Source organism: Myzus persicae, unplaced genomic scaffold (genome assembly GCF_001856785.1).
Source record: "Myzus persicae strain clone G006 unplaced genomic scaffold, MPER_G0061.0, whole genome shotgun sequence".
Lineage (NCBI taxonomy): Eukaryota > Metazoa > Arthropoda > Insecta > Hemiptera > Aphididae > Myzus > Myzus persicae.
In genome coordinates, this window is record NW_019103933.1 from 1786271 (window position 1) to 1812069 (window position 25799).

A 25799-nucleotide genomic window follows, 5' to 3' on the forward strand; every position below is an offset into this window, starting at 1 on the left:
AAATTTAAAAAAAAATCAAAATTGTAAGGAATATGACATTTTGGATGCATTTTATACCTATTATTAAAACATTTGTTTGAGACAATAATCTTGGCAGCAGTTATGTATGTTAACTACTGATACTTAATTACTAACATTATTTCTAGTGTATGTTTTTCCACCGTGTTTTTCCCATTCTTTATTGAAATCATTTTCTAAAATTTCAGCACCTCTCTTACGAGTTAATCCGGTTTCATCCAAACTTAGTTCACACATCTGCATGTCATCTTTGCCTGGAATCAAAATGTATCCACATTAATTGTATTACCTTCAACAAGGAATGTCATTAAAATGTAACAAACAAGTTATTAGTTACGAAGTATTATCAATGCTGTAAGTCTTACCGGCATTCAGTAAAATTGCTGGCTTATCAGGGTGTAGTTCCATTTGTCTGGCAACATATTGTCCATCAAAGTGCGCATACCACCATCCACGATGTTGATCTCCTCCAGATCCAGGTGATCTGGTAGGTGTACTTGAACGTACAAATGGAATGCGAAAATAACGTTGGCTACTCGTAGGTATTATTGGTTGTGCCTTTGTGTTCTGATAATGTTTGACTCCCTTTGACTGATTAGCTAAAAAAATTGTAATGTAATATGCTTATAATAATAATTAATAACAAATAACTTAATAATTATAATTTGAATAATTTACCAGTATCCATTATGGAACGAGGCACTCTTTCGTTGTCATCCATGTAAGTACGTTTTTTGTTCTTTGCTTTCCAAGCGTGGTATACCTTGAGGCGACGATGAAACTCTACTCTACAAGCCTATTGCAAAAAATTCTAGTATCATAAATCACTAATACAATAAATTAAACACATTGATTTTAGATTTACCTCTAGTAATTCTATATCACAGGAAGTGTTGATAGTGTCTCTAAGTTCTGAATACTTCCACTTTGATAAATCATATTTACCAGGTGGTTGTTCATTTGTAGATCTCCTGTTTAAAATATACATGTATTTTCACTTTAATATTTTTCATATTTATATCATTGTACTTACTTTGAGTAGGTATTAGAGATATCTTCAACAAAACTATTTGTTTCTTGTGCCAACCGTAAAGCAAGTTCATGATCACGTCGCTCTTGTTCCATTTGCTCTCTGAACTTAGCTTCAGCTAATGCAGCCTTATCAATCTCCTCCTAAATTTGAAATTTAACAGTATTACATGCATAACTTGTAATGTTTATTTTAATAAAACCTACTTTAGTTAAGAAAATATCATTTTTATGTATTTCTTCTTCTGCTTTACGACGAAGTTCTATTTCTATTTTTCTATAAACAAAAATCAGTTATAGTTTTCAGTTTAAAATGATAAATTTAAACATTCAAATATACGAATAGTTTGACTCACTGTTTTTTAATTTGTTCATTTTCTAATTTAGCATATTCTTCTTTATCCTTAGTAGCCTTAACTATTTCCATTTCAATTTGTAATTTAGCTAAACGTTGTTTTTCAGCTTCAGCACTTTTTTCGGCATTTGCTTTCTTTCTCAAACTCTCCATTTGTGAATTGGCTGCTTTAACCAAACTATTATAAATATTGTTTATTTCAGCTGCTTTGATATTTTCATTATTCTAAAATTATTAATTATGAGTTTAATAAAATGCCAAAAGTATAATTTTTAATTCATTACTCGTATCTTTTTAATTGCTAAATCAAATTCGATTCGCAACTTCTGAGCATCTGATACACAAAGTGCATTATCTTTTTTAATCTGTCCTGCCAATGTTTCCATTTCATCTAAAATGGTCTAAACAATAAAACGCAATAAGAATTAATTAATATTTGATAGTTATAATATATTGCACTACTGCATAAACATAAATTAATACATTTTCAATCCTTTGAGAATTGAAACAAATAGTAATTTAAAATTAGTCTGTTATTAACGATTGTGCAACATTCCATAAAACTGTGTATTCATTTAATAAATTAAATAATTGATTAACTCACTTTCAGACTGTTAATTTTTTTTATTCCCATATATCTAGGCCTGTGTTTCATTTTTGATAAATGCATTCTTACATTTTTTTGAATTACTATAAGATTTGCTTGTCGATATAATATTTTATTTTTCACTACAATATTATCAAAGTGCATGAGTATGTGAATAATATTGGTTTATAGTTAACAAAATATTTTAATTTAAAGGATATATGAATATTTAAACTGATACAATGTCTTACATTTAATAACAGATAAAGCACACCACTGAGATTGTTTCCAATGTAAAGTAGTCAGATATTTCTGCACCTTTTCAATCATTTGTTTCAAGTTTTCTGGATCTGAATGCATAATTGCATCAAATTCAGCAAATTTTCCTGGTCGAAAAAATACTTTTGATACACCAAACTTGTAATCGCCTTCATTAACTCCAACTGCTCTAAACAATGCCTAATAAAAAATATACAACATTACAATAACAAATTACCAATTAACTAATATCTATCTATATGTGATAATAAAATGTATTACAAATAAGTATATTTCATACTCATTAATTACTTTAGAAAATATTCTTGGTTCAAGGCGAGCAAGCTTTGGAGGCAGTCTCTGTTTGTACATATCGTAAAGTTGTTGAAATGGAGCACGCGATGGAAACCCTTGCTGCATTAGCTCTAATACACTTGTCATGCCAGAACACTGTAATTGGGATAGAATTGATCCACCATCTATCAGGTGGTCCACCATTTTGTCATTTGGTTTAATACATCTAACAAAGTTTGTACCCTATAAAATAATTAAAACATGACACATTGATCTATTGTAAAATTATCCAACTTACAGTACTCTTTAATTTTTCCATGAGCTCAGCCAATTGACTTTTAAATTTTGATCCAACACTTATGAAGTTCAACTTTCCTTTGTTTGCACATTGTGTGCTGGTAGCAAATAGACTTTGTAAGAATGGATTGTTACTTTCTTGAACCAGACCTTCTAAGTTTGCATGAAGAGCATCATTATTTTTATCAATGAATTGGCTCTGTAATAAAGCAAAAAATTTAATAAGCTTTTAATAATTTAAATAATGTAGGTATTTTACAATTAAGTTTTTTATTTTGATTGCAATCAAATACAAAAATTACTAGAGTATTTACATTAGTCAGACAATTAAAACATTAGTTGCAATACAAATTTTAAAAAGTCTATAAATGTTAAATACAATACTTAAATTTAATTTTAAACTGAAATAATAATAAATACAATACTAAAAGAAATATACATTAATGCTTACCGTTCGATAACACACAGCTCCGGCAAAATGTCTAACCATAAAACCTTCATCATCACGTATTTCCCGATGAGCTTTGAGCCTTGAAGCTCTAGCTAAAGCTAGTCTAAAATGCCCCTGCCAACGTTTGTGCACTTCAGTAGTAAAATGTTCAGAACTTTGTTTTGGTAGTTTTGATTCTTCATCCAATAAATTGAATATGCCACCGTTTTTTGATTCAATTAAATCTAAATATGTACATATGATGTATAAATAAAACATCTTACCATAAATTTAATTAATAAAACAGAAAAAATAAAGGAACAGGGATCATAACTTTATACAACTGCTTATATACATTTCTTTGGAGTCAGCATGAATACAAATTTATTAATATCTTTCTGATTATTTAGTTAGTCAGCAAGATATAGCAGGTATGTTGATACTATTTGTATAATATTAATATTGTTGTAGTATTAAGTAAGTAATAATAATTGTATTTTTTTAATTGTTATTAGTTTTATTTCATTATTATTAGTTGGTATGACACCATTTTTTCCTATCAAATATAGTATATTATTTTTACTAATTTATAATTTTTACCTATACAATCCTGATTGTCAACAAACTCAATTTTTTTAACAGCTAAGCCTTCACGTTCATAAAGCATTTGTTCTTCTTTAAGTATGCGTTCATTGAAAAATTGTTGGAGTTTTTCATTACAGTAGTTTATGCAAAACTGTTCAAAACTATTAACAGTGAAATATTCTAGAAGGAAATAATAGTGTTAAATATTTTTGTGGTTTTAATATTATATTATTGTAAAATGAATTTCTCACCAAATCCAGCAATATCTAATACACCTATATAATAATTAGATGCCTTAGATGGTATACTTGAATTTATCCTATGGACAATATTATCAAATAGTTTTCCGTATATGGCTTTAGCAAGAGCATCTCTAGCATTATTTGCTTCATATTGCTTTAATGGTACCCTAAAATTTTAAAATTAAATAATTAGTAAACAGTATTTATACAATTATCAATATTATTACGTACATAATTACAGTCCCCTTGAGTCCACCTCGATTAGTCATCATTACTTTAGTAATAAGTGCTTGTCGAAGCTCGTCAAAGTCGACAGATAGCAATTTGGCAACTATAGACAAACTATTTTCAGTTTGTTCTGTTACTTTACAACCACCTTTAGTGCTTTCAATGTTCTCTTCAAATTCTATATTTCCTAAATGTAAAACAGCTGCTACAATTGTGTAAATGTCACATCTTTCTTTGTCTGATAGTCCAAGTCTACTCAAAGCCTATAATATATGAAAAAAGAGATAATTAAACAATTTTAAATTATGGATTAAAGAAATAACTAACTTCATCCATTGTAGAAAATCCTTTGACATCATCCAACATTGGATCTTTAAGACCCCCTTGCTTGTTTTGAAGTTTGCTCTTTTGATCATTTTCCAATTTTTTACTAGTTTGGTTGTTAGTAAAATATTGAGTACAGCCTTTTCTCAAATACTATAAAAAAATATACTATTGATTTGCTATAAACAATACATATTTCCTAAAAGATAACTTACATTGAAAGCATCAGGATTGTCTAGCGATAATTTACCACGTAAATCAGATGGGGCTCCAGCACACAGCAAATAAAATACGTGGTAGTTACGTTCTTCTGAGCTTTGAATACAAACTCTAGATTTTTCAAGAAGATAATGACTGATATATCCTCCAACAACAGAACATGAATTATCAAAATGAACTTCCATAAATTTTCCAAACCTCGATGAATTATTATTACGTGTTGTCTTAGCATTCCCAAAAGCTTCTAAGACAGGATTTGCTAAAAACATATATAAACAACCATACTAAGAACAGTTTTTTAATTAGTACCTAACAATTAAAGTAGTTACCATCTAAAATATTTTGATCAGCTGCTGGTCCATTAGAAGATCCCCACTGGTAGCATAGGTATCGTAATAAATGTTTTGTAGATTCTGTTTTACCAGCACCCGATTCACCAGACACAATAACAGACTGTGATTGCTTAAGCACTTTCATATCCCGAAAAGATTTATCAGCTAGAAAGAAATCAGATGTCAAGTTTTTATATTTGAATTTTTTTTTATAAATTAATTAAGATGTATAATAGGTACCAATCGCAAATATATGTGGTGGTAAAACGCCAAGAGATTTTCCTTTATACTTCTGCATAACATCAGTTGAATAAAGATTTTTTATTTCTATGTATGGATTGACAGATATCAATATGTTAGCAACATAAGTCTGAAAAATGTTTTGAATAATGGTAATTATTAATAATTATTTTTTAGAAAATGAGCAGCTTTCAAAAAATGAATTAGAAAATACTTATAAGTAATTATCTCATCTTTAATGTATTAACCTAAAATAGGTACTATATGCAAGGTATAGAAGATATATGTTTTTAGTTCAACTTTTATTAACTTTAAAATAGAAATGTAATATTGCATAGGTACGACAATGAAAAACTAAATTATAAATAACTTACATAAATCTTATCCTTTGAGTATCTTTTCTTGACATTGTTTAATAAAGTGGCTTCGTTTAAATGCATCAGAGAACCTGTGAATTACAAACATGACTTACAGCAACCATCCTCACCTTAGATTTGTAGTACAATATTAAATCATGCTTACAATTATCATCGACATCCTTATCGTCAAAATGAGGGTTGGCTGTATACATGCGATCCAGAGGCAATGTAAATTGAGCTTTTGATGTTCCCACAGGTTGTACGGTGACCTCGTCCATTCCTAGATCTACAATCGTGGCCAGTATGAAGCCTTCTTTGGGCTCCGGCACCCAGACCACTTGTTCCATCCTGAAATACATATTATGTATTTACATGAATCAAAAATCAATGTGGCTCTAGGCTATCGAAAACCTAGACGCATATTATTCAGGCGGTTAAAGACGAATATTTTATTATTTTTAAATTATTTTATTGTGACATGAAAAATGTAACGAGCGATGCTGCGTGGCAATGAATATTCGCTGTAATTAAGGGGTCCAGACATTTTGGAAAATCGAAAAGACTTTCGGTGAACAAAACCCAACCGTTTACCTTTTGGCCATTGCGGACGGTCGAATTTTGGGGTGTGGAAGTTATTGTGTCCGACCTTTTATGGCCACATGTGTGTCGTCGGAAACTGAAGAGCGGCAAACGCACCGAACGGTTCCGGGACGGCGGGGGCCGCAGCCGACCAAGGCCATCACAATATTATAATATTATGGTCCGTATGACGGCCGTCGTCGAAAGTTCAACGTAACATTTCGCAGTTTCGCACGACAATAAGGTCGCCGGTGCAGGGGGGCGAAGGGGGGGAGGCGATTGATAGTACAACTACAGCAGCGGCGGCGGCGGCGGACGAGTTTACTGTATTCGACCCATAACCACGGTCACGCCGTGATTACGGTCATGACGACGTCGTGCTGAACGACATTAATATTATGTCCTATGGTGATATCGAGGAGGCGTATAGAATATTGTTGAGTTGTTGCTAAACATTATCCGCGCAGATAATAGGTAGGTGCACACTTAATATAATAATATATCCGCATATTATTACGTAAATTCAATCGTTTGTGGTTTATGAATTCAACATTTATAGTACCTATACAATATGTTGTGTACAAATAATTATCTACACGGTTAATAATATGAATAATTAATGTAGACAGGTAGTAGTTGCTGATACGTCAAGTGTTTTATATATTATATATTCTGTGAATCTGTGATAACCGATTTCATATATTATCATCATTCTCTGTCCTGTGCACGATTTAAGATAGTATACTATCTTCATCCGTGGTCCCGTGATACCGTAGATCCACAGGTATAAATCACAGTCCTATATCTTATATAAATAGTACATAATGTTATGTAGGTTATAATTATAATAATATAATTATATATTATTATATTAACATTAATAATATTTCAGTTAGTAAGATGGGTACCAGGTACCTATACACCTATACTTATTCTAATATGTTAACACTTAAAAATTTCAAGTTCAAATTGTGAAATTTTTGTTATTTACATTAAATAACTTTTATCAAGTAAGTGCCGTGCCTACGTAATTTACTATACAGAAATAATACTTACAATGTTGTAAAAATGAACAGATTTGTTCACATACTAGCATACGACATACCTAACTAATTGTTAGTCAATGTCTAAAGCTTCTAAGCACTTTAGAGGATTCGAAGTCAGTTTTTAGTTTCAAAAGTTATAGAATTAGGCTGTTATATTGCATAGTGTATACTGTTACCGTATTCACTATTCAAAAACCAGTCAGGTGCTAACTTATTACATTATAAAATATAACGTTAGAGGGCAATTATTCACCTAACCTACCGTTCCGTTCTACAAATTTATTTTCTTGAAAAATAATTAAGTGATTGGACAAGAAAGCATGAGATTGTCTTGATTGATAAAGATGTTTCAAATACTTTACCAACCATACAGTTGTAGACTATCTTAAAGCCATTTAGCTATGTGTCTCCTCTACAACAAAATGCTTCAATATGTGAATGGTAATTTAAATTGTAATTAACTATTATAATATTATGTCAATACCACTACATACAACAGAACGGTGTGAATACTGAATAGGTTCGTGGTATAAAAAGATCAAACTTCGAAAATATCATAGAAAAGATAATTTAAATAATAATGGAATGCTATTCTGTGACCTAGGTATGTACTATAGTTTTTTGATTGTAACAAAAAAAAAAACCAAAAATCACTATAGGAGAAATAGTAATTTTACGTTTAAATATCCTGTCGTTAAAATTTGAATTTCAAAAAACAGTAATTAAAAATTTATTTGGTTTTACTCAAAACTTTATTTTTATTTTTAGTTGGATAACTTTTTATATACCTATATATAATTCAGTTGCTGCTTTTAAAGCTTCTTCTAAATCAATTTTGCATTTTCTTATACTCCAATAATTACAATGTAATTAGTAATTACCAAGAATTTATGTGACCTAATGCAAAAACGTACTCCAAAAATCCTATTTTTTAAATATACATAATATTGGAAAATGGGTAGGATAAGTAGATAGCAGTACGAAATGGCAGCCCCTAGAGTCTGTGCACACGTTTGATAATGCCAACACGTAATTATAAAATAAGCAATTAATTGGCGGGAAATCGGGAACTTTGACGGAAAAAGCATTATTATTTTTCTAGTTAACAATTGAAGTACATAATCAATCCACCTTGTGCATAATGTCACAGAATAAAAATAATGTTACCTATTATGTATAACACCGTAGAAAAACACAGTATAAGCATAGAAAAAAAATTTTTTTAGAAAATAAAGACTTACAGAGGATTTTGTATGTTGATTTTGTTCGTGTACCTAGTATTAGTGTTACTAAATGAAATTTCAAATCAAACTAAAAGCCGCACATGAGCTATATGACGATAGAAAAATATGTTCTTTACGAAATAGATTTCGACTTTAAATTAATAAAATATTCAAGTCTGAAGTACATAACATTAATTACCTACCTATCTAATTTTTAATAGTGCATAATACCTTCATAAATGAGTAAAAATAAATTGTAGTTATGTTAAAATAATAACACATGTTGGCTAAAATTTAATACTTGGTAGGTAAATTAGTATAAGTGGGCCAGTAATTTTTTCCTGGACTGAAATCTCTACCCATTTTGCTTATGAAGTTACATTTTTCAAAAAGAAAATTTTCTAAAATGTTAGTGTTTGTAGCTTTGTGCCAGTAAAATATTAATTATTATCGCATTCGTTCCTATATATAATATACAATATACATACCTAATAATTTGCCAACTCAATATTTCTTATTTCCTATATCGGTATAAATTTAAGTATTTTAATCCAGTAGATCTCGATAAACTAAATAAATGGCGATGGCGGCTTCATTAAAATCATCATTATGAGTTAAGACTTATGCATAGGTATTATAAATTAAATTGAAATCCAAAAAAAAATATCAACACATTTTTTTTGGGATGAAACACCGGTGGAAAACCACAGTTTTGATCAACTTAAAACTTACTGTATTTACTTTAAACTTTTATTATAAACACTTTGAAAATATAACATGAGTTATTGGTCACAAAGAGAGTGTGTCGCACTACGGTGCGAACATGTAGCTGACTATCAAGATCGCGGTATACTGACCAGCCGCGTTTTCGATAATCGCGGTCAGCCCTCCTACACAATAATTAGAATAATTTAAATATACCTAATAAAAAAAACACATATAATATTATGAATTGTTATTATTGAAGTACATAATATTATAATAGGTACCTACTATTATGTGATTCACGGAGATGGCTATATAATTTTCTGTGTTGAAAGGGTTTTCAACATGATTTTCACTTTTATGGTGGTGAAGACTGAAGAGGACGTAGATTTTCCCAGAAGTTTTCCAAGCCTCAATATATAGTGAATTATAAATATCATGTATTGCATAATACGTGCTTTATGGTGCATAGATATTATTATATGTAAACTTTAATCAATGCAGGGAACGTTAATATAACAATAATAATTATTAATTAACAATGAATTTACAGGAGACTTAATAAATGACGTGGATGCCTATGTAGGCAGACAATACACACTATACCTGTATGTTTATAATACCTGTATGAATAAAAAAAATATAGAGTATTATTCGTATATTTTATTTTATAGTACCTATTGTCGTCAGCGCGACTGATAGCGGTGGCGACACGAATTCGAATAATAATATATAATTATATTGGATGTATTGGTATATATAGATATTCACGTGTTCAGAACGTTCCGTTTCCATATAAAATTTAATATGTGTCTATTACAATCAATTTGAGTCAACCACACAGTTACCATCATGTATAGTATATAATATTGAAATAATAAATGGTAATAGTTATCGTACACCTACAGGATGGTGTTATTTTAGAATTTTTTCTGTACTTGTTTAAATCTTATCAGATCGCATAACCACTAGGGACAGCTTAGCACCTTCATAATATATGGCTATTTATGGTTAATTAGTTTTTATTTTGTTTAGATTATTGAAGCAATATTATTATTAAATATTTGATTATTCTATTGTGGGCGTAGGAAGTTGCTTATCGCGTAGGTAGTTACCCATAATCATAAGACTAAATGAAAAATAGGAGTCAGCGAGCCCCAGTTTTTTATTGAAATTGTGCCCTTGCGTGTAGCACATTATAGGTAATACATATTATATACCAAATACCTATACCATGTTATAGATAGTAATGAAACCTAATATAAATACTAAATATGTATTATACAGTTCTGCGATTATAATGGAGGGGGGGGGGAGATGAAGATTGTCCTGGAATCAAAAAAAACCTAGTACATGCAATTAATAATTATATACACGCCGATTTAAAACACCTGTTTTGGGATACAACTTTTTAATAAGAAAACATTCATTATACAGTCGAGTCTATATGCAAAAATAAGTAAATTATAAAAGAATAATAGTTAATATTTTAATAATACGTTAGAAGACTATACAAAAAGTAAAAACATTCTAAAATACACTACACAGTTCACGACTGTAAGTACTTATATACTATAGCCTATAGGTATAAAAACTGATTAACAATTAAGATGTAGTAACTTGTGACGTATTAACTATATGGCTAATAACAATAACCTATTGTGAATTTAAGACATTTTAAGTATAGTTCGATGCAGTGGCAAAACGAAGATGATGATCTTTGAGAAGCAGTTGCTTCCCGACTTTTTTGAATATTTATAGGTGGGTGGGTGCGGTTGCTCAATATGAAAGTGAATAACAATTACTAAATAATAATCATTATAACAAGCAAATAGTTATAGTAATATTAGTAATACTAATAGTACCTGTGTTTGATATAAATTGTTGGTAGGAAGGTGGGTGATGGATAAATTTTAGGTTTCTTATGGGTTATTTTAGGTTCGTTTTGCCACTGGTTCGATGTAGTTGGCATGATGGCGGGGAGCACGAATGCATGATAGACTATTCAACTAAACCTATTGTTATTTTATACTCCGAGCAGTGTATAGAAGATTTTTATTTTACTACAATGGTTAAAGTGTTAAACATTTGTTTTTAGGAAAGTAGAACGTCCAATAGTTTTCTATTTACAAAGTTAATGATACAATCATGAAAAAGCACATCTGCACATTGTCTCTAATGTGTCTTACTCAGCAGTTATGACTTTAGCAGTACCTTTGTATCATGACGCCATGATGATTATGGTATTCGTACTTGGTACAGACATGCAGAAGGAGTACGCAGTAGAATAGTAGAATACACAGTAAGACACATGAGAGTTGTATTTCGAGAAATTTGTGATCAAATGTGTAGCTTAAATTTGACCACATAATTACTTCCCATTCGTTCAACTATTGATTGAAATCAAATGTTATCACACTTGGCGCACAAGCTGGAATCTCCAAATTAGTAATTATACCAAACTCTTCGAGATAAAACAAAATGTATCTCTATGGTCACATCCACTGGATATGCCATGGAAAATTGAGGTAGCATTAAACAGGCTTCGCATCAGCCACTCATTGCAGATATCACACAGCTTCCTAATGAGCAAAGAAGAGCCACTAATTTGACCTTCATGTGGAGTTCAACTGACTATCCAACACATTCTAACGGAATGTCTCACGCACAAAGAGTTCAGGGAAAAGGCCAACCTATCAGAGTAATATTTCCACATCACTTAGATATTCCCAGGACTCGCCTTAATCTATAGTCGACTTTATCATCTCGTCATAATTAATAAATAAATTGTAAAACATATTATTATATGAGATTTATAATCTTGTATATTGTACAAATATTTTTTGTAAATCCCAATGCCCTTCGACACCGAGGGTTAAATTCAATTTAAAAAAAAAATTACTTCCTGATGGAGAAACCGAGAGGAGTATTTTATAAAATTTGAGCTGATTTTTCTGCCCGACGAAGTGCTCAAAAAGTATTATATAGAAAATATTAAGTATGCTGGAAACATATGGTCAAGATGGTACTTAAAAGGACTAACGTTTTTCTTTCCATTCTGCAGTATATTATAATATTGTATGTAAAATATACTACTCGTAAACATGCAGGTATTGTAAGTATGTACATTCGTTTTATTATACCAATTATATTATTAAACATTTATTTGAATTGTAAAATTTGACGTGATATTATGTATTGTAGGTTCTTACTTCCCATTGCAGTTATGTACTTATGTATACAACTATACATTTATTAAGTACATAATATAATACTATATCGTTTATGCATAAATGCGTTATTACGTTTCGTTACAGTTGTCACCATCATTGTATGTATTATCGTGTGACATGATGGCGACTTGACCGAGTACCATAATACATAAGAACAGTGTGTTCCAGCTATAGATATACTAATAATAATACAACAATATCATGAATTCTGTTCTCACGCGAAATGTTATACAATGTATAGAGGTGTCTACCTGGCTATTTTTTAACTACAAAATAATTTATTAATGTTCTTGATTTTATCAATATTTAAAATTCAAACTCTCATAAATGGAAAATAGAACCTTATATATGTATTTAAATTTTTAAAAGAACAACTTATATGGGGAAGGTACTGGTATAAAATGGTCAAGCTTTTTGACTAAGCCTTAAAAATTTTATCAGCAGTTAAAAAAACAAAGAAAATTCGAAAATTCAAAATGACTAAGAATACCTTAAAATCAGTCTTAATATTATGAAAATTATTATGAGTATATATAAAATGATAATTTAAGTAACAGCGGAATGTTTTAAGTTTCTAAGATAAATAATTTTTGAATTAAAACCAAGAAACTAAAATACTGTTTGATAGGAAATCATAATTATATGCGACAAAACATAATTTCGTCAAAATTGAATATTATAACTTCAAACGTTTATAATAAATTATAATTTATTATGGATTTACAATCAACATTTTCTTTTATTTCTAGTAGGTTATACTATTTTAAGAGTTTACCCACCACTGTTAAGTAACGGTAAAAAAATGAAAAAACTACGACGAATAGAACCTACGAAGTATTATGAGATGTTATTGTGTCCTTCACGGCTTGGACGTTCCATCTTATGATAATAGGTATAGGTACAAATACGTACACAATACGTGTTAGGTATTGTCAACGCTCTACACCGTTACGTAAAGCATAATAATATATTTTATAATTTATATAATAATGCGTAACTCAAGTCAGTGGCGTGCACAGCTTTTTTAAAAGGGGGGGGGGGATATGAATTTTGGACTATTCTCAGACCACGTTATAACTACATTCGATTCATTGCTTTATCATATATTTTACATGACAAAAATAAGGGCGACACCCTTACCCTCCCCCCGCAGTGAGTACGTCACTAGCTCAGGTGCTAAAGGTAACTACCGTCTTTGTTGTATAGGATTTTTATGAAATACTAACTCAATCTTTTTTTCAGGATTACTGTAGCTTAGTAATCTACTTATTCGTACATACATCTTATAGGTAAAGTTGTAGGTTGTACCTCAGTTAACTTAACAGTAATATTATACTCAAAAATTGAATAACTCTAAATTTTATGTTAGGAGATTAAATTTGTGTGATTGAATTCAAGCCGAGTCGACCTTCTCGGTTAGCCTGAAAACATAGGTAGGTACTAGGTACCTACTACGGGGAACGGAAAAAAAGTCTCGGGGAAAAAAAGTCCCGGAAAAAAAGTCTCCGGAAAAAAAGTCTCAAAGAAAAAAAGTCTCGGTGGAAAAAAAGTCTCAAAGAAAAAAAGTCTCGGTGGAAAAAAAGTCTCAGGGAGTAAAAGTTATATTTTTATAAAAAAAAATATGTCATTGAATCGTAGTCGTATTTAAAAAATAACACATAATATTACATAAATATAATAATATAAATAATATAAATTATTATCGCTGTAGCTTAATATTTTGACCTATAGCTTTCAAAAATCTTTGAGTTCAATTTTATTGAATTTTATTAGATTGAACTCGTTGTCATTGCGATACCGATTCTCAAGACCCAGTTCTTGTATTTTTCGATGGGTGCTTTGTGTGAGATGATAAAAACAACCTCGGATATGTTCACCTAAGATATTTTTTGCAGCTTTAATCACAGCAATTTCAAAATCCATATTTATTATTTATATTATTATATTTATGTGATATTATGTGTTATTTTTTAAAATACGACTACGATTCAATGACATATTTTTTTTTATAAAAATATAACTTTTTTCCCTGAGACTTTTTTTCCACCGAGACTTTTTTTCTTTGAGACTTTTTTTCCGGGACTTTTTTTCCTCGAGACTTTTTTTCCTACCATCACCTACTACTTGCAGGCGCAGCATCTCAAATTTTTGTTCAGCGGAATCACTGTTACCTAGCTTACCGATATATTATCAAAGTGAAATGATATAAAATGAATTATCTAGTGCATTACATCGACTTTTATTGATGTTTTAGTTTTAAAGTCAGTTACAACTACCTAAACATGTAAAATATTACAATTTTAAAATGCTCATAACTAGTTTTTAAATCAATTAAAGCTCACATTTTACTCATCTCTTAAAAATGAACTAAATATCCTATTACCTATAGATATGATCAATTAACTCTAAATATTTTAAGCCAACAATACATAATTAGATTTGATATGTACCTATTGTACCTAACTACGTTTGTCTCCTACAACATTTCATGGATGTTCGGTGTGCTCGTAACTCAAAGTTCACTTTTATGAGATACCACACAAATATAAAAAAATATTGCAGACATTATACATGCACGGTTGATATACGTAGAGTCAACCATCCCATTAAGATTCATGCACAAATTGTATTATTTTTTTTTCTGTTATTACAATCTAATATAAATTAAATCTATAATCCAAATATAATACTACTTCTAAGTTTAATCTAAATTCTAAATAAATAATTTATTTACATTTTGCTATATTTAGTTATTTACTGCATTGCTAATGTTGTCGTTTACTGCCATGTTTTGTGTCCCCTTCTTTTTCAAACATAATTTTCATAGGGAATTTTCATCAAAATATGATTGCTTGGTGTTTCGTGATATCAAAAAGGTTGAGAAACACTGATATAGACTATAAAATATGACAATTACTGAAGTACCAGCTGCCGAGTGATTAGTATTAGTAGGTAGGAATACCTATTAATGGTATGAGTTATTAAAAATATGGCTTTAAGTTCGATGACCTAGCTATTTAATTCCACAAACGTCGACGAATGTTTCTAATAATCCTTTCCCGTAAATAGAATAAAATAGAAGTACAAACTCAGTGGATATAGTAAATTTAAAAAAGTCTAGAAAATATTCTACTTTTAGAATCAGATAAAAGTTAAATGGGTCAAACGAGTACTATAATTTATCATCGAGGCAATAATTCTCTAACAACTCTGCTGTAAAATATTATAGTTTATCGTTTAAAGAAGGAACCTATATAAAATAATGTACCGAATTAATTGCACAGAATACAGATATCTTTGATCAACAGCAGGCTATACCTATACCAGCCAACCAGAAATGATAAATTTAACGTTGGATATTAATCAACATACATAAAAACATTACTTTAAATTTTAAAAATCACATAAACGTATTGAGTTAAATGTGAACGCGTTAAAAATGTAAATTGGATGACTGTTTATAATATAGATATGTATAATATGACTGTGTAATAGTATTCAATTATTGTGAGCTCTTTAGGATTGTACCTATACTTACTATTATAATTTTTACATAATATAACAATGTAACATATTAAATAATCATACAAACAAATTAAACCTGACAAATTCAATACCTACTATAAGAACTCAAGACAGTATTAAAATAATATTAGTTATACGTTTGACAGCTGATTATTCATTTATAGCGGGTATATTGGCATTCTTCGTGACGAATTATTTGATCGGCTTTGATGTTAGTACGTACCTCCTATAAATCATTCCCAGGATATATTGACCTAGCTTAAAATATTAAATGTTTCGTGTATTTTTTTTTAAACCATGTGCTATCCTATCACCATACACGTGATTAGATAATTATATATTATACGCCTGTAAACACTTTAACCTTTAATAATGAATAACTTAACAAATTTAAAGTGCTTAGTGATTTGTATTATAGCACTTAGGTACATTAGGTATACATACATTATTTTAGTCCGATACCTACTATATGTTTTGATACTTTTCAACAAAAAATTTGTGGACAATCGTTTTTACCGCTTTTAGAGTTAATTTTACACAAATATTTATTTGATATATATTGTACAAGGTCATCGTATCTACATTTCAAAGAACCGTATCAAAATTAACGAAACGAATCGAAAACAATTCAACAGCTATATTTTATTATACATAGGTTTGTCAAATGTACTACTTTGTATGTTGTAGGTACATTTATACGTGCACTTAATACCAACATAAAACAAATACATTTGTATTAGTATTATATTGTGTAACATTTGTTACATCCTAATTTTACACTAAATACACACAACATGATTGACCATCACAAAAATATATGCACATTATGGCATTATACACACTCGACACTTTTCGACTCGATCCAAATTAGTGTTTATTATAAAAAATTAAAATGACACATGGCATTCAGTTTGACAGTCACTACCTATCAACATGAGCGAACTAAAATATATAATTTATAATAAACAGAAACACCTTAAAGTATAGATACTGTAAAATGTCAAGTTTACCTTAGTTTTGTTGTGGTACAAAATTACTTGTAATACTATAGTTGTAATAGGTACCTAGTCGAAATATAATATCATTAATATAATAATATCTTTTATTGCATTCTCTATGTGGTTCTATGAAAGTTGTTCTTTGATTTTTGTCATAATTTAAAAAAAGAGCAACAATTGTTTAGAAACGGCATAATTAGATTATTAATAAATTTATCGAGAACACAGGTAAGTAATATACCATACGTCTGTTTTGCACGACAAACAAACTTATTAAATACTTTCACTGTAACAGTCAATATTAGGATAATTTAAGTTAGGTTAGGTTTTTTACTGAGGGGAGGTAATGGGGGATAGATTTCCACACCCCCAAATGCTTTATTTGTTTATTGTTGTCGTAATCAAATTTCAAGTTTAAATAATTAATACAAATTTACAAATAATTTTTAAAAAATCGTTAGAATTCTTATGACCCAACTTATAAAACATTTTCAATTACGTCACTAGATATAATAGTATAATATAAGTTACAGCCATGAAAAAATCAAATATAGAGATTGATGACCATCATTTCTTTGTGAAGCGTATCGATGTATACTATTCGAATCTAAGCTGGAAGTCAACGAACGGTTATACATTTTCGTACAATCTCTATTGTGAAAATTAAATAAAATGTGTTGTACACTTTAGTAATTTTTTTAAGGCGAAAAAATGAAAAAAGGTTATCTCTTAGGTAAGGTTAGGTTAGGTTAAGTGCGTTATTTATATCTTTAAGTAGTAATTTACCCATTCAAGTTACATATTATATGGGTGCCGAACAATTAAATTATAACTTATAAGACATGGTTACCCTCAGTAGCATTGCATGGGCCCGGGGGGGGGGGGGGGGGTCGATGCCGTAGGTTGCAGATGCTGCCATATTAATTATTAAATATACGTAATAAAATGATGATTGCCATTATTGTATTGTCTTACCTTATGATATGGCCATTATTGAATATATAAAATTCGTTTCAAGAATAAATATTTATAACGATAATTAATGTAGTATACTAGTATATTTTAATATTTTATCCATACATCAGAGTTGTTATTTTTCATAACACCCCCTCCTTCTGTTTGGGAAATTTCTAGTTACGAGCCTGAAGATAAACTGTGTAAAGGTAGAGTGAAAAGGAGTCACTTATGGTGGATCTAATGGCCCTTTCGTCTGAAAACGACGATGATCATATTATAGGCTCACGCATAGGGGTGCTCAGGGTGTTCAAGTGCCCAGCCACCCCCGGACTTTTCACCCAAGGCACTAATGAATTGGTTAGTTTTCGATGTTTATCGTTTATGGTATTCTGTATTTTTCTATTAGGTAGGTAGTTTAGTTTTTATTTATTTGTTATTAATTTATTGACAGTGACGCTTTTGAGGATAGACAGAGAACAGTACATTTAACATAGGATATAATTTCTTTCCTATCAAAAAATAACTGACTGTGTTAGTGTTGTCCGTTGAAAGTTTGAATAATTTCTCAAACAACTGTATGTTACTAATTAGTGGTATTTATTTAATTTTTAAATTGTTGTCTACATAACTTAGTGTAGTTCATCTATATGTACATATACTTATTTTAATTTAAATGGAGTGTTTGATCAATTTCCTATGTAAGAATTGTTAAAACTGTAAACAATTTGCCTGGACCTAATGGTTTTGAAAATTCTTGTGGGTCCCCCCTATTTTATAATACGCACCCTCGGAACCGATAGAGACTGCGCACGCCTATATGGCGATGATGATGATTATTGTAATAATAATGACATATTGCAGACGTATAAAAGGATGTACTTAAAATTGATTCTTCCTAGAAGCCAGAAGGCACGACGCCCGATACCTACATAGTTTGTTTATGTTATAAATTTATGATCTTGTAAATAATAAATAGGCAGAATCGTATTATACAGTATAATTATACTGCGTGAAGTAATGGGAATAATTTAACAATAGGTAATACAGTTGTTTTCTCTCGTTCGATGGTAAATGTTTTTCTTATTAATCTGAGTGTAAGTTGAATAGATTGTCGTATAAGTATATAGAGTGCAATGTGCATAGAACATTTTTACAAATAAGAAATCTGTGTCGACCAAGCATAATTTGTCAGTCGTGAGTATTGAATAATAGGTTTGGTCCATGTCGTAAATTATGATTTATGAAGTTAGAATATACCTAATAATATCATAATTCATCAGCGATGTTTAACGCGATATGTGTTTAAAAACAGTTGCGAGCCGATTATTATAAAACGCAGGTGTTGGCGCTATTTTATAACGTACATACCTAATACCTATGTTATTATTATGGTTATGGTCTGTCGAGTCTCGAGTTAACGGAAAATAAAATAAAACAAAAACGAAAACGAAACTAAAACACGCGTGTATATTGTTAAACCGAAAATGAGCAGACTGAAGTGTTGTACATCGAACACACTACACTTAACGTATTATATGTGAGTGTTTTATATGTAATATGCGTATAATGTATTCATATTCGAAAAACTCCATTGTTTAAGCACATAAGCCTTGTATATCCATATCACTAGACCATCAGTCAGATTGTCAGAAATTATAAGAGCGCATAAAAGTGCGTCGATGACGGACTCGTTACATAATATCACGAATTCGATAAAAATCTCGCAGAAAGTTTGTCGTAGATCGCTCGTCACGTTTTAAAAATAAAACTAGGTTGGTAGGTTTATACTTTATAGTATCCATTTTTTTTTATTTAGATCAATTATCAATATGGCTATTTATAGTCTAACTATATATACGATATACCTACCTCTAAACTGTCTAAACACAGTAGTATTATAGTATAGACTCTACAGGTATTACATATACATATAGGTACGTCTTACTGCAGCCTATATTGTATTATGTACTAACTACAAGTCATATTACTATGTATAATATATATATACTATAATACTATATAATGTATGTAATATATTATGTATAGAAACAAATAAGCAATTATAGTGGCACGACAAAGTACTTTCATAATTTTCACCTAGTATATACCTATCTACTTGTATAGAAAACGAAGGTAATAATTACTATTCGAACCGTGTAAAAGCACTCGGTTTGCCCGCAAAATAATATAATAGATAAAACGGATTCTAGAAAACGAGTAAACCACCCATAAACCTACTACGGTTTCAATGTTTCACCGAGCAATTCGATAGTGGTTTTTTTACTTAATAATATATTATAACGTATTACTTCCCGAACGCGGGAACCCTGCACGCTCGCGGGCTGCCGCTGCACAATAATGTGCTAACGAGCTGTTCGATTGCTACGATTAGGTAAGAAAAAAAAAATAATAATAAACGTGGATGGTTGTGTACAGTTGTCGTGACGTTACGATGTCAACGAATGAATTATTTAACCATAAGTCATAACCGCTATTTTATGTGGGATCGATCCGGGCCGCGTACTCACCACATTGCCACAGTCGGCATTGCAGTCTATATATTATTATTATTATTGTTATTTAAAAAATCAAAATGTCCGCAGTCATTACGGATGTGCACGACTGAATACTCACGGCCGAGATGTACCTATATCTGAGGTATAGTCATTTGCCCGCACTCTGTACACGTATATACAGAGTGTCTGCAGAATCCAATCTAAATCGAAACAACCGTTAAATTCTCTGCGGAACACGACCGTAAAAATATATAATAAGATAATATATTAAATGCGACCGAACAGTCTTTCACATTGCAAGTTGCGACAGTCGGTGTACCGTATTGCTGTGATTAAAACATCATCATTGTTTTACAGCATGATAATATGCCGGACTGTTTTCATTTTGAGAGTGAACAAATATAAGGAATGAATAAATGAAATTAAAAATTGTATTTCTTTTTTATGTCTGCTATCAAAATAATTTGAAAATATCCGTAATTTTGGTAAATTCGCAGTAAACAATTTAATTTCATACCTACGAGTACATAACAAAATTTGCATTTGAAGGTATTTTAATATTTTTTATATCGCTGTACGTAAAATTCACGATTGATCTTGTGTTACATGGTTAGGTTATCATCAAAATTTATAGATTAAAAATTAAAAGAACTCCTATAAATTCCTAATTCAAATGCCTATAAAATAGCAATTAGTTTACATATTTTTAAAATCGTGTATGAAAAACTACAATTTAAGTAATTGTAAAACCATTTAAGTTTCTATATAGTTAATATTATTATTATTTTATACACCGCATACATTTTCACACCACTCTGCAGTCCATTGTAAGTTGGTATTTACCTACGTATAAAGTAAAAAGTAATACATTTATTATAAATTATAATAATATTATAATTGATATAATATAATATAGTATGCGATGTTTTTGTCGAAAATTAGTTTTAAATACCGTACGACTATAAGGTCTAATGGAAAAATAATTCACTAATATTACATGCTATATAAAATGTCGATAGAAATATAGACTTAACATAGTCTCTTCTCAGAATAGTTTTTCTCATGCAATGGTTTATCATTGAATTCACATTTAGTACGTCCGTAATGGACCGTAGTGACCTACTGAATTCGAGGTCCACTAGAAACATGAATACAGCAAAGCGACTTCCTTGGCTTTTTTAAAAATTATTTATATTTATGTAAAAAAAACAACTACTTACAACAATATACTTTAATACTATACTATATTGAGCAAATATTTAAGCAGGAGTACTACATCGGTGTCATATTATGCTGATTTATGAATTTTCATATAGTTGCATAGCTACTTTAATTAGTGAATATTAGGGCTCGGATGTTTATGCACTTAAATATTGCTTGTATATGCATTTATGCTCTAAAAAATACCAAATATTCTTAAGATAAATGCATTAAAAATCATTAATATATTAAATATTTACTTAAAAGATCCACTAAACTATGCACTCAAAAATTTTTTGTTTTGATAGTATAGTTGTATACGTTGTAATACATTACAGCACACTACTACGTATAGGTAGGTAGAATAATGATAAATATTAAAAAGTACCTTATTGCAGTGTAACCATATAATTTCAAACTTTCAAAGTATCACCAACCACGACTCAATCAGCTTTAGTGAAACCTATAGCTACCTAATCTTTTAAAACGTATTTATCACGATAAGCCTTCAACATATGGATGTCTACACCTGAGTTGAGGTTATATATAAATAACTAGTGTAATAAATATGTTATAAAACATATTCTGTTATTATAATAATAAAATTACATTTTTAGATTTTTAGATTCTGTGTATTAGCGAGGAATGTATTGATTTTACAATGATTTTTTTTTTTAATTAAATTTTTTTTATTTGTGTCTTTGTAGCTTATATGGTGCTACATTGGTGATACATGGTGATTTTCAACTACAGTATCTTTTCCGGTTAGAAAGTGAATCTAGTTGGTGCATTTGGGAGGTGAATATTTAAAATTCCCAGTAGTTTTCAAAAACGCAGGGGAAAACAAACAAACAATTTAAAAAAAACATCACCTAGTTTGTACTAAAAATCGGGTTTCCGATCATTTGAAATTTACAAATAATTGTATAGTTAAATATTTTTTTAAATTTCACACTTTTATAGCTAAGGATTAAAAATTTAAAATAAGGTTCCACGTAAGTAGGTTATTCTGTAACCAAAAAATCTTAAGACATTTAAGAACAATTTTTTTATAGTTGTTTTGTGTTAAAATGTGCATGAAATTACATATTAAATAACCAAGAACAATGATTTAAGTTATTTTGTTGTAATTTAAAAATATAATTCGTGGGTACTTGAAACTTTTAGAGTCTAATATTATTTTTTATATACATAATGACTTCAAATGTAATTTTTTGGCAAAAATAAATCTAACCTACTGTAGTACTAATGCTTAATAGTAAAATAAATTACTTTAAACATAATAATATCATCGAATTTACTAAATTACAAAGTAATTTTATTGGTTGACAGACTGTCTTCACTCAGAATCGTTATTCGTATTCAATGATTTTATATCATTAGATTAAAATTTAACACCATCCATTTCAGTGATCTACTTGTAACCTATTGTACAGCAGACAACATCCAATTACCCACTTTTTTAATACGGTATTCTTGTAAGTGTGAAATCTCCAAAAGTACTATATATTATTTATATCAATTGAAAATCGTTTCTGTTACCTAATGCTAGGTTGTTGAAACTTTTAAACAGTCTGAACTCTGAAGAGGTAATTTTCAGATTTTATTTGTAGTTTCCTTAAATTTAAAGTACGCTGTAATGTACAATTAATTTTGATTCATTATATTTAACTATTTTTTTTAAATTTATATTTATTTATTATTATTTGTATAATAATATATTTTTTATTTTATTTTTATTAGGTTATATAATGTTCGGTCTGCAGTAAATGTTAGCTTTTGGTGGTTTTACAATAATCGTATGCAGGAGCTACATACGATTATTGAATAAGGTATTAGAAGTTGTAGATGTTTAAAAATATACCTGAGCTAATTAACAGGGTGTGGATGCTGTTTTGGAGGTGGTATTTACATGCAGATCTGAGTGTATGTAAGTAGGGTTTAGACCAGAGAGGTTCACCTGTAATTAAACGGAGAGGTATGATTGTATGATTGGAACTGTAGAATTTTTTTGTTAATTTGAATGTTTGGAGGCTCACCATACTTAAAAAAATGTTGATTAATAATATATACCGCTATCCTGCGCCGTGGTGAGCTAGGTACCTATCCAAATTGATGAACTGCTTGTTCAACATCTCACCTACCCCTAGCTTTTATGAAAGGTTTAGTATCCATTGAATAGTCAAAATACAATTTATGTATCTATTGTTTTTGAATATAATATTATACATAACTACTATAACTACATAGTACATAAGTATCTATATAAGACGTGTGTGCATTATAATTTAACAATAGTTTTGTTTTTTATGGCTTCTTCCGCAGGTACGTGATACGCGTGTATAATTCGTTCAAATACTGAAGTAACGGTCAACGGTGTAAAGTTTTATAATATACAAAACGAAACGAACTAAATAAAATAAATCATTATCATAATATATTAACCTGGTTAAGCTGGTCGATGAAGCCTCGGTGGTAAAATAATATTATGGCAGCAGGCAAGAGGTGAACGCGAAAACTGTGGAGTATTAATAGTTAATACTTATAATAATTTCAATATCGACGACCACTCGATATCAATGTATCGTATGAGAATATATTTTACATTATTAACACGACCGTCGACCGACTATGATTGAGTAACGACCCGCGGCGAGGGCAATACCGGTGCACAAACAATACAGGTAATAACTAATAATATCGTAGAGCACACCACCGTCGAGACAATAATATTACAAGTGACAACTAGAGAGCAGCTCGCACTCGCACACACATACGACACGCGGAACGAGTCGCTTCAGTACTGGCTGGTACTAACCTGGTGAAAATCGTAAATGTGTAATAGGTATACGGTCGACGGAGGACGGACACGTCATATCGAACCGGTGGCGAACGGGGGCAGGTTGGCTGGCTAACTATACGTGACGGTACGATGAGCACGATAGTCGTATATTTGGAGGGGATGGACCGATGGGGGGGGAGGGTAAAGCCCCTCCACCACCTGCCAAAGTATTGACCAAAGCCCCCTAGAAAATATCATTGCTCTATATATTATGTTATTCTATTATACTATCGTTTATACGAGAATATTATTTTCTATATTTTGATTAGCATTTTCCATTTCACGTTTTTGAACACATGGCAATAATTAGGGACTGAAAAAGATCGTAGACGGTCAGTATTTCAAAAACTCTTAATTTAAAAACATTTTACTCGATACAAGTCTCCTGCTTATGATAATCTACCAGATTCTACCTATTGTAGTAGTACTTAGAGTACTGCGAGTTTGTATCGCAGAACGATTTTTTAAATTTCATTGTGTATAGTAATAATTAATTGACATACCAATAACTGTTTAGTCTCTAAAATATTTTTTTTTTTTTTTTTGAATTACAACAAAATAAATGATTTTTAAAATTTTTATTTTTGTTCAAACGAATAATTTTGTCAAAGTAAGAAAATATTCAAATGTTTATGAAAAAAAAGTGTTTAAAAGGTGATGATTTATTTATTTGTTCAACCTATCAGTGATATATTTCAAGTTTCTACGATTAATAGGTAGGTACTTTTTGAATAAGAACAACAAAAAATCAAAAATCGTTTGATTAAAAATCGCTATTTTACTCGTGAACGTACAATTTTGTCAAAACTGATAACTTCAAGCGGTCATACAAATATTTATTATTTATTATTATTGTAAACAAAACTTAAATGGAACCTTGAACTAAACTTCCGAATCTTAGGTATGCATTTTTAAATACAGAGTAATTTGCGAATTTCCGTGATTTCCGTGACATATAAAAATTTCAACTTCAAACGCTCATAAAAAATATTGTGGATGTACACTAACACAAGGAATCCAGTGAAGTTCTAAACATTTTAATAACCGTTCTACTATACGTTGTAACACAAACATGTTGATATCTTTTTTGTATCGAGATAATGGAGAATAATTATAAACTCAAATTTGACATCTTGGACAATATAAGACATTTTTCCTGCTATGATCTATCATTCAATG

General features: G+C 30.0%; 1 protein-coding gene across 2 annotated transcripts; it reads right to left on the minus strand.

Moving 5' to 3' along the window:
- Nucleotides 1-24566, minus strand: LOC111036555 (myosin heavy chain 95F). Of its 2 annotated transcripts, none has more exons than XM_022318614.1 (23): nt 24224-24566; nt 5960-6144; nt 5812-5885; nt 5438-5567; nt 5195-5362; nt 4862-5124; nt 4650-4799; nt 4326-4585; nt 4104-4261; nt 3868-4032; nt 3289-3512; nt 2839-3036; nt 2559-2783; nt 2240-2447; nt 2007-2131; nt 1687-1803; nt 1404-1627; nt 1255-1324; nt 1052-1191; nt 884-989; nt 697-814; nt 384-617; nt 1-272 (listed from the first exon to the last, which is right to left on the minus strand). In XM_022318614.1, the coding sequence occupies exons 2-23, from the start codon at nt 6141-6143 to the stop codon at nt 124-126; spliced, it is 3690 nt and encodes a 1229-aa protein (XP_022174306.1). In that variant the 5' UTR covers nt 6144; nt 24224-24566; the 3' UTR covers nt 1-123. The 2 variants fall into 2 exon arrangements, with proteins under 2 accessions (XP_022174306.1, XP_022174305.1); XM_022318613.1 differs by lacking the exon at nt 24224-24566 and adding an exon at nt 6388-6645.
- Nucleotides 24567-25799: the final 1233 nt, after the last annotated feature.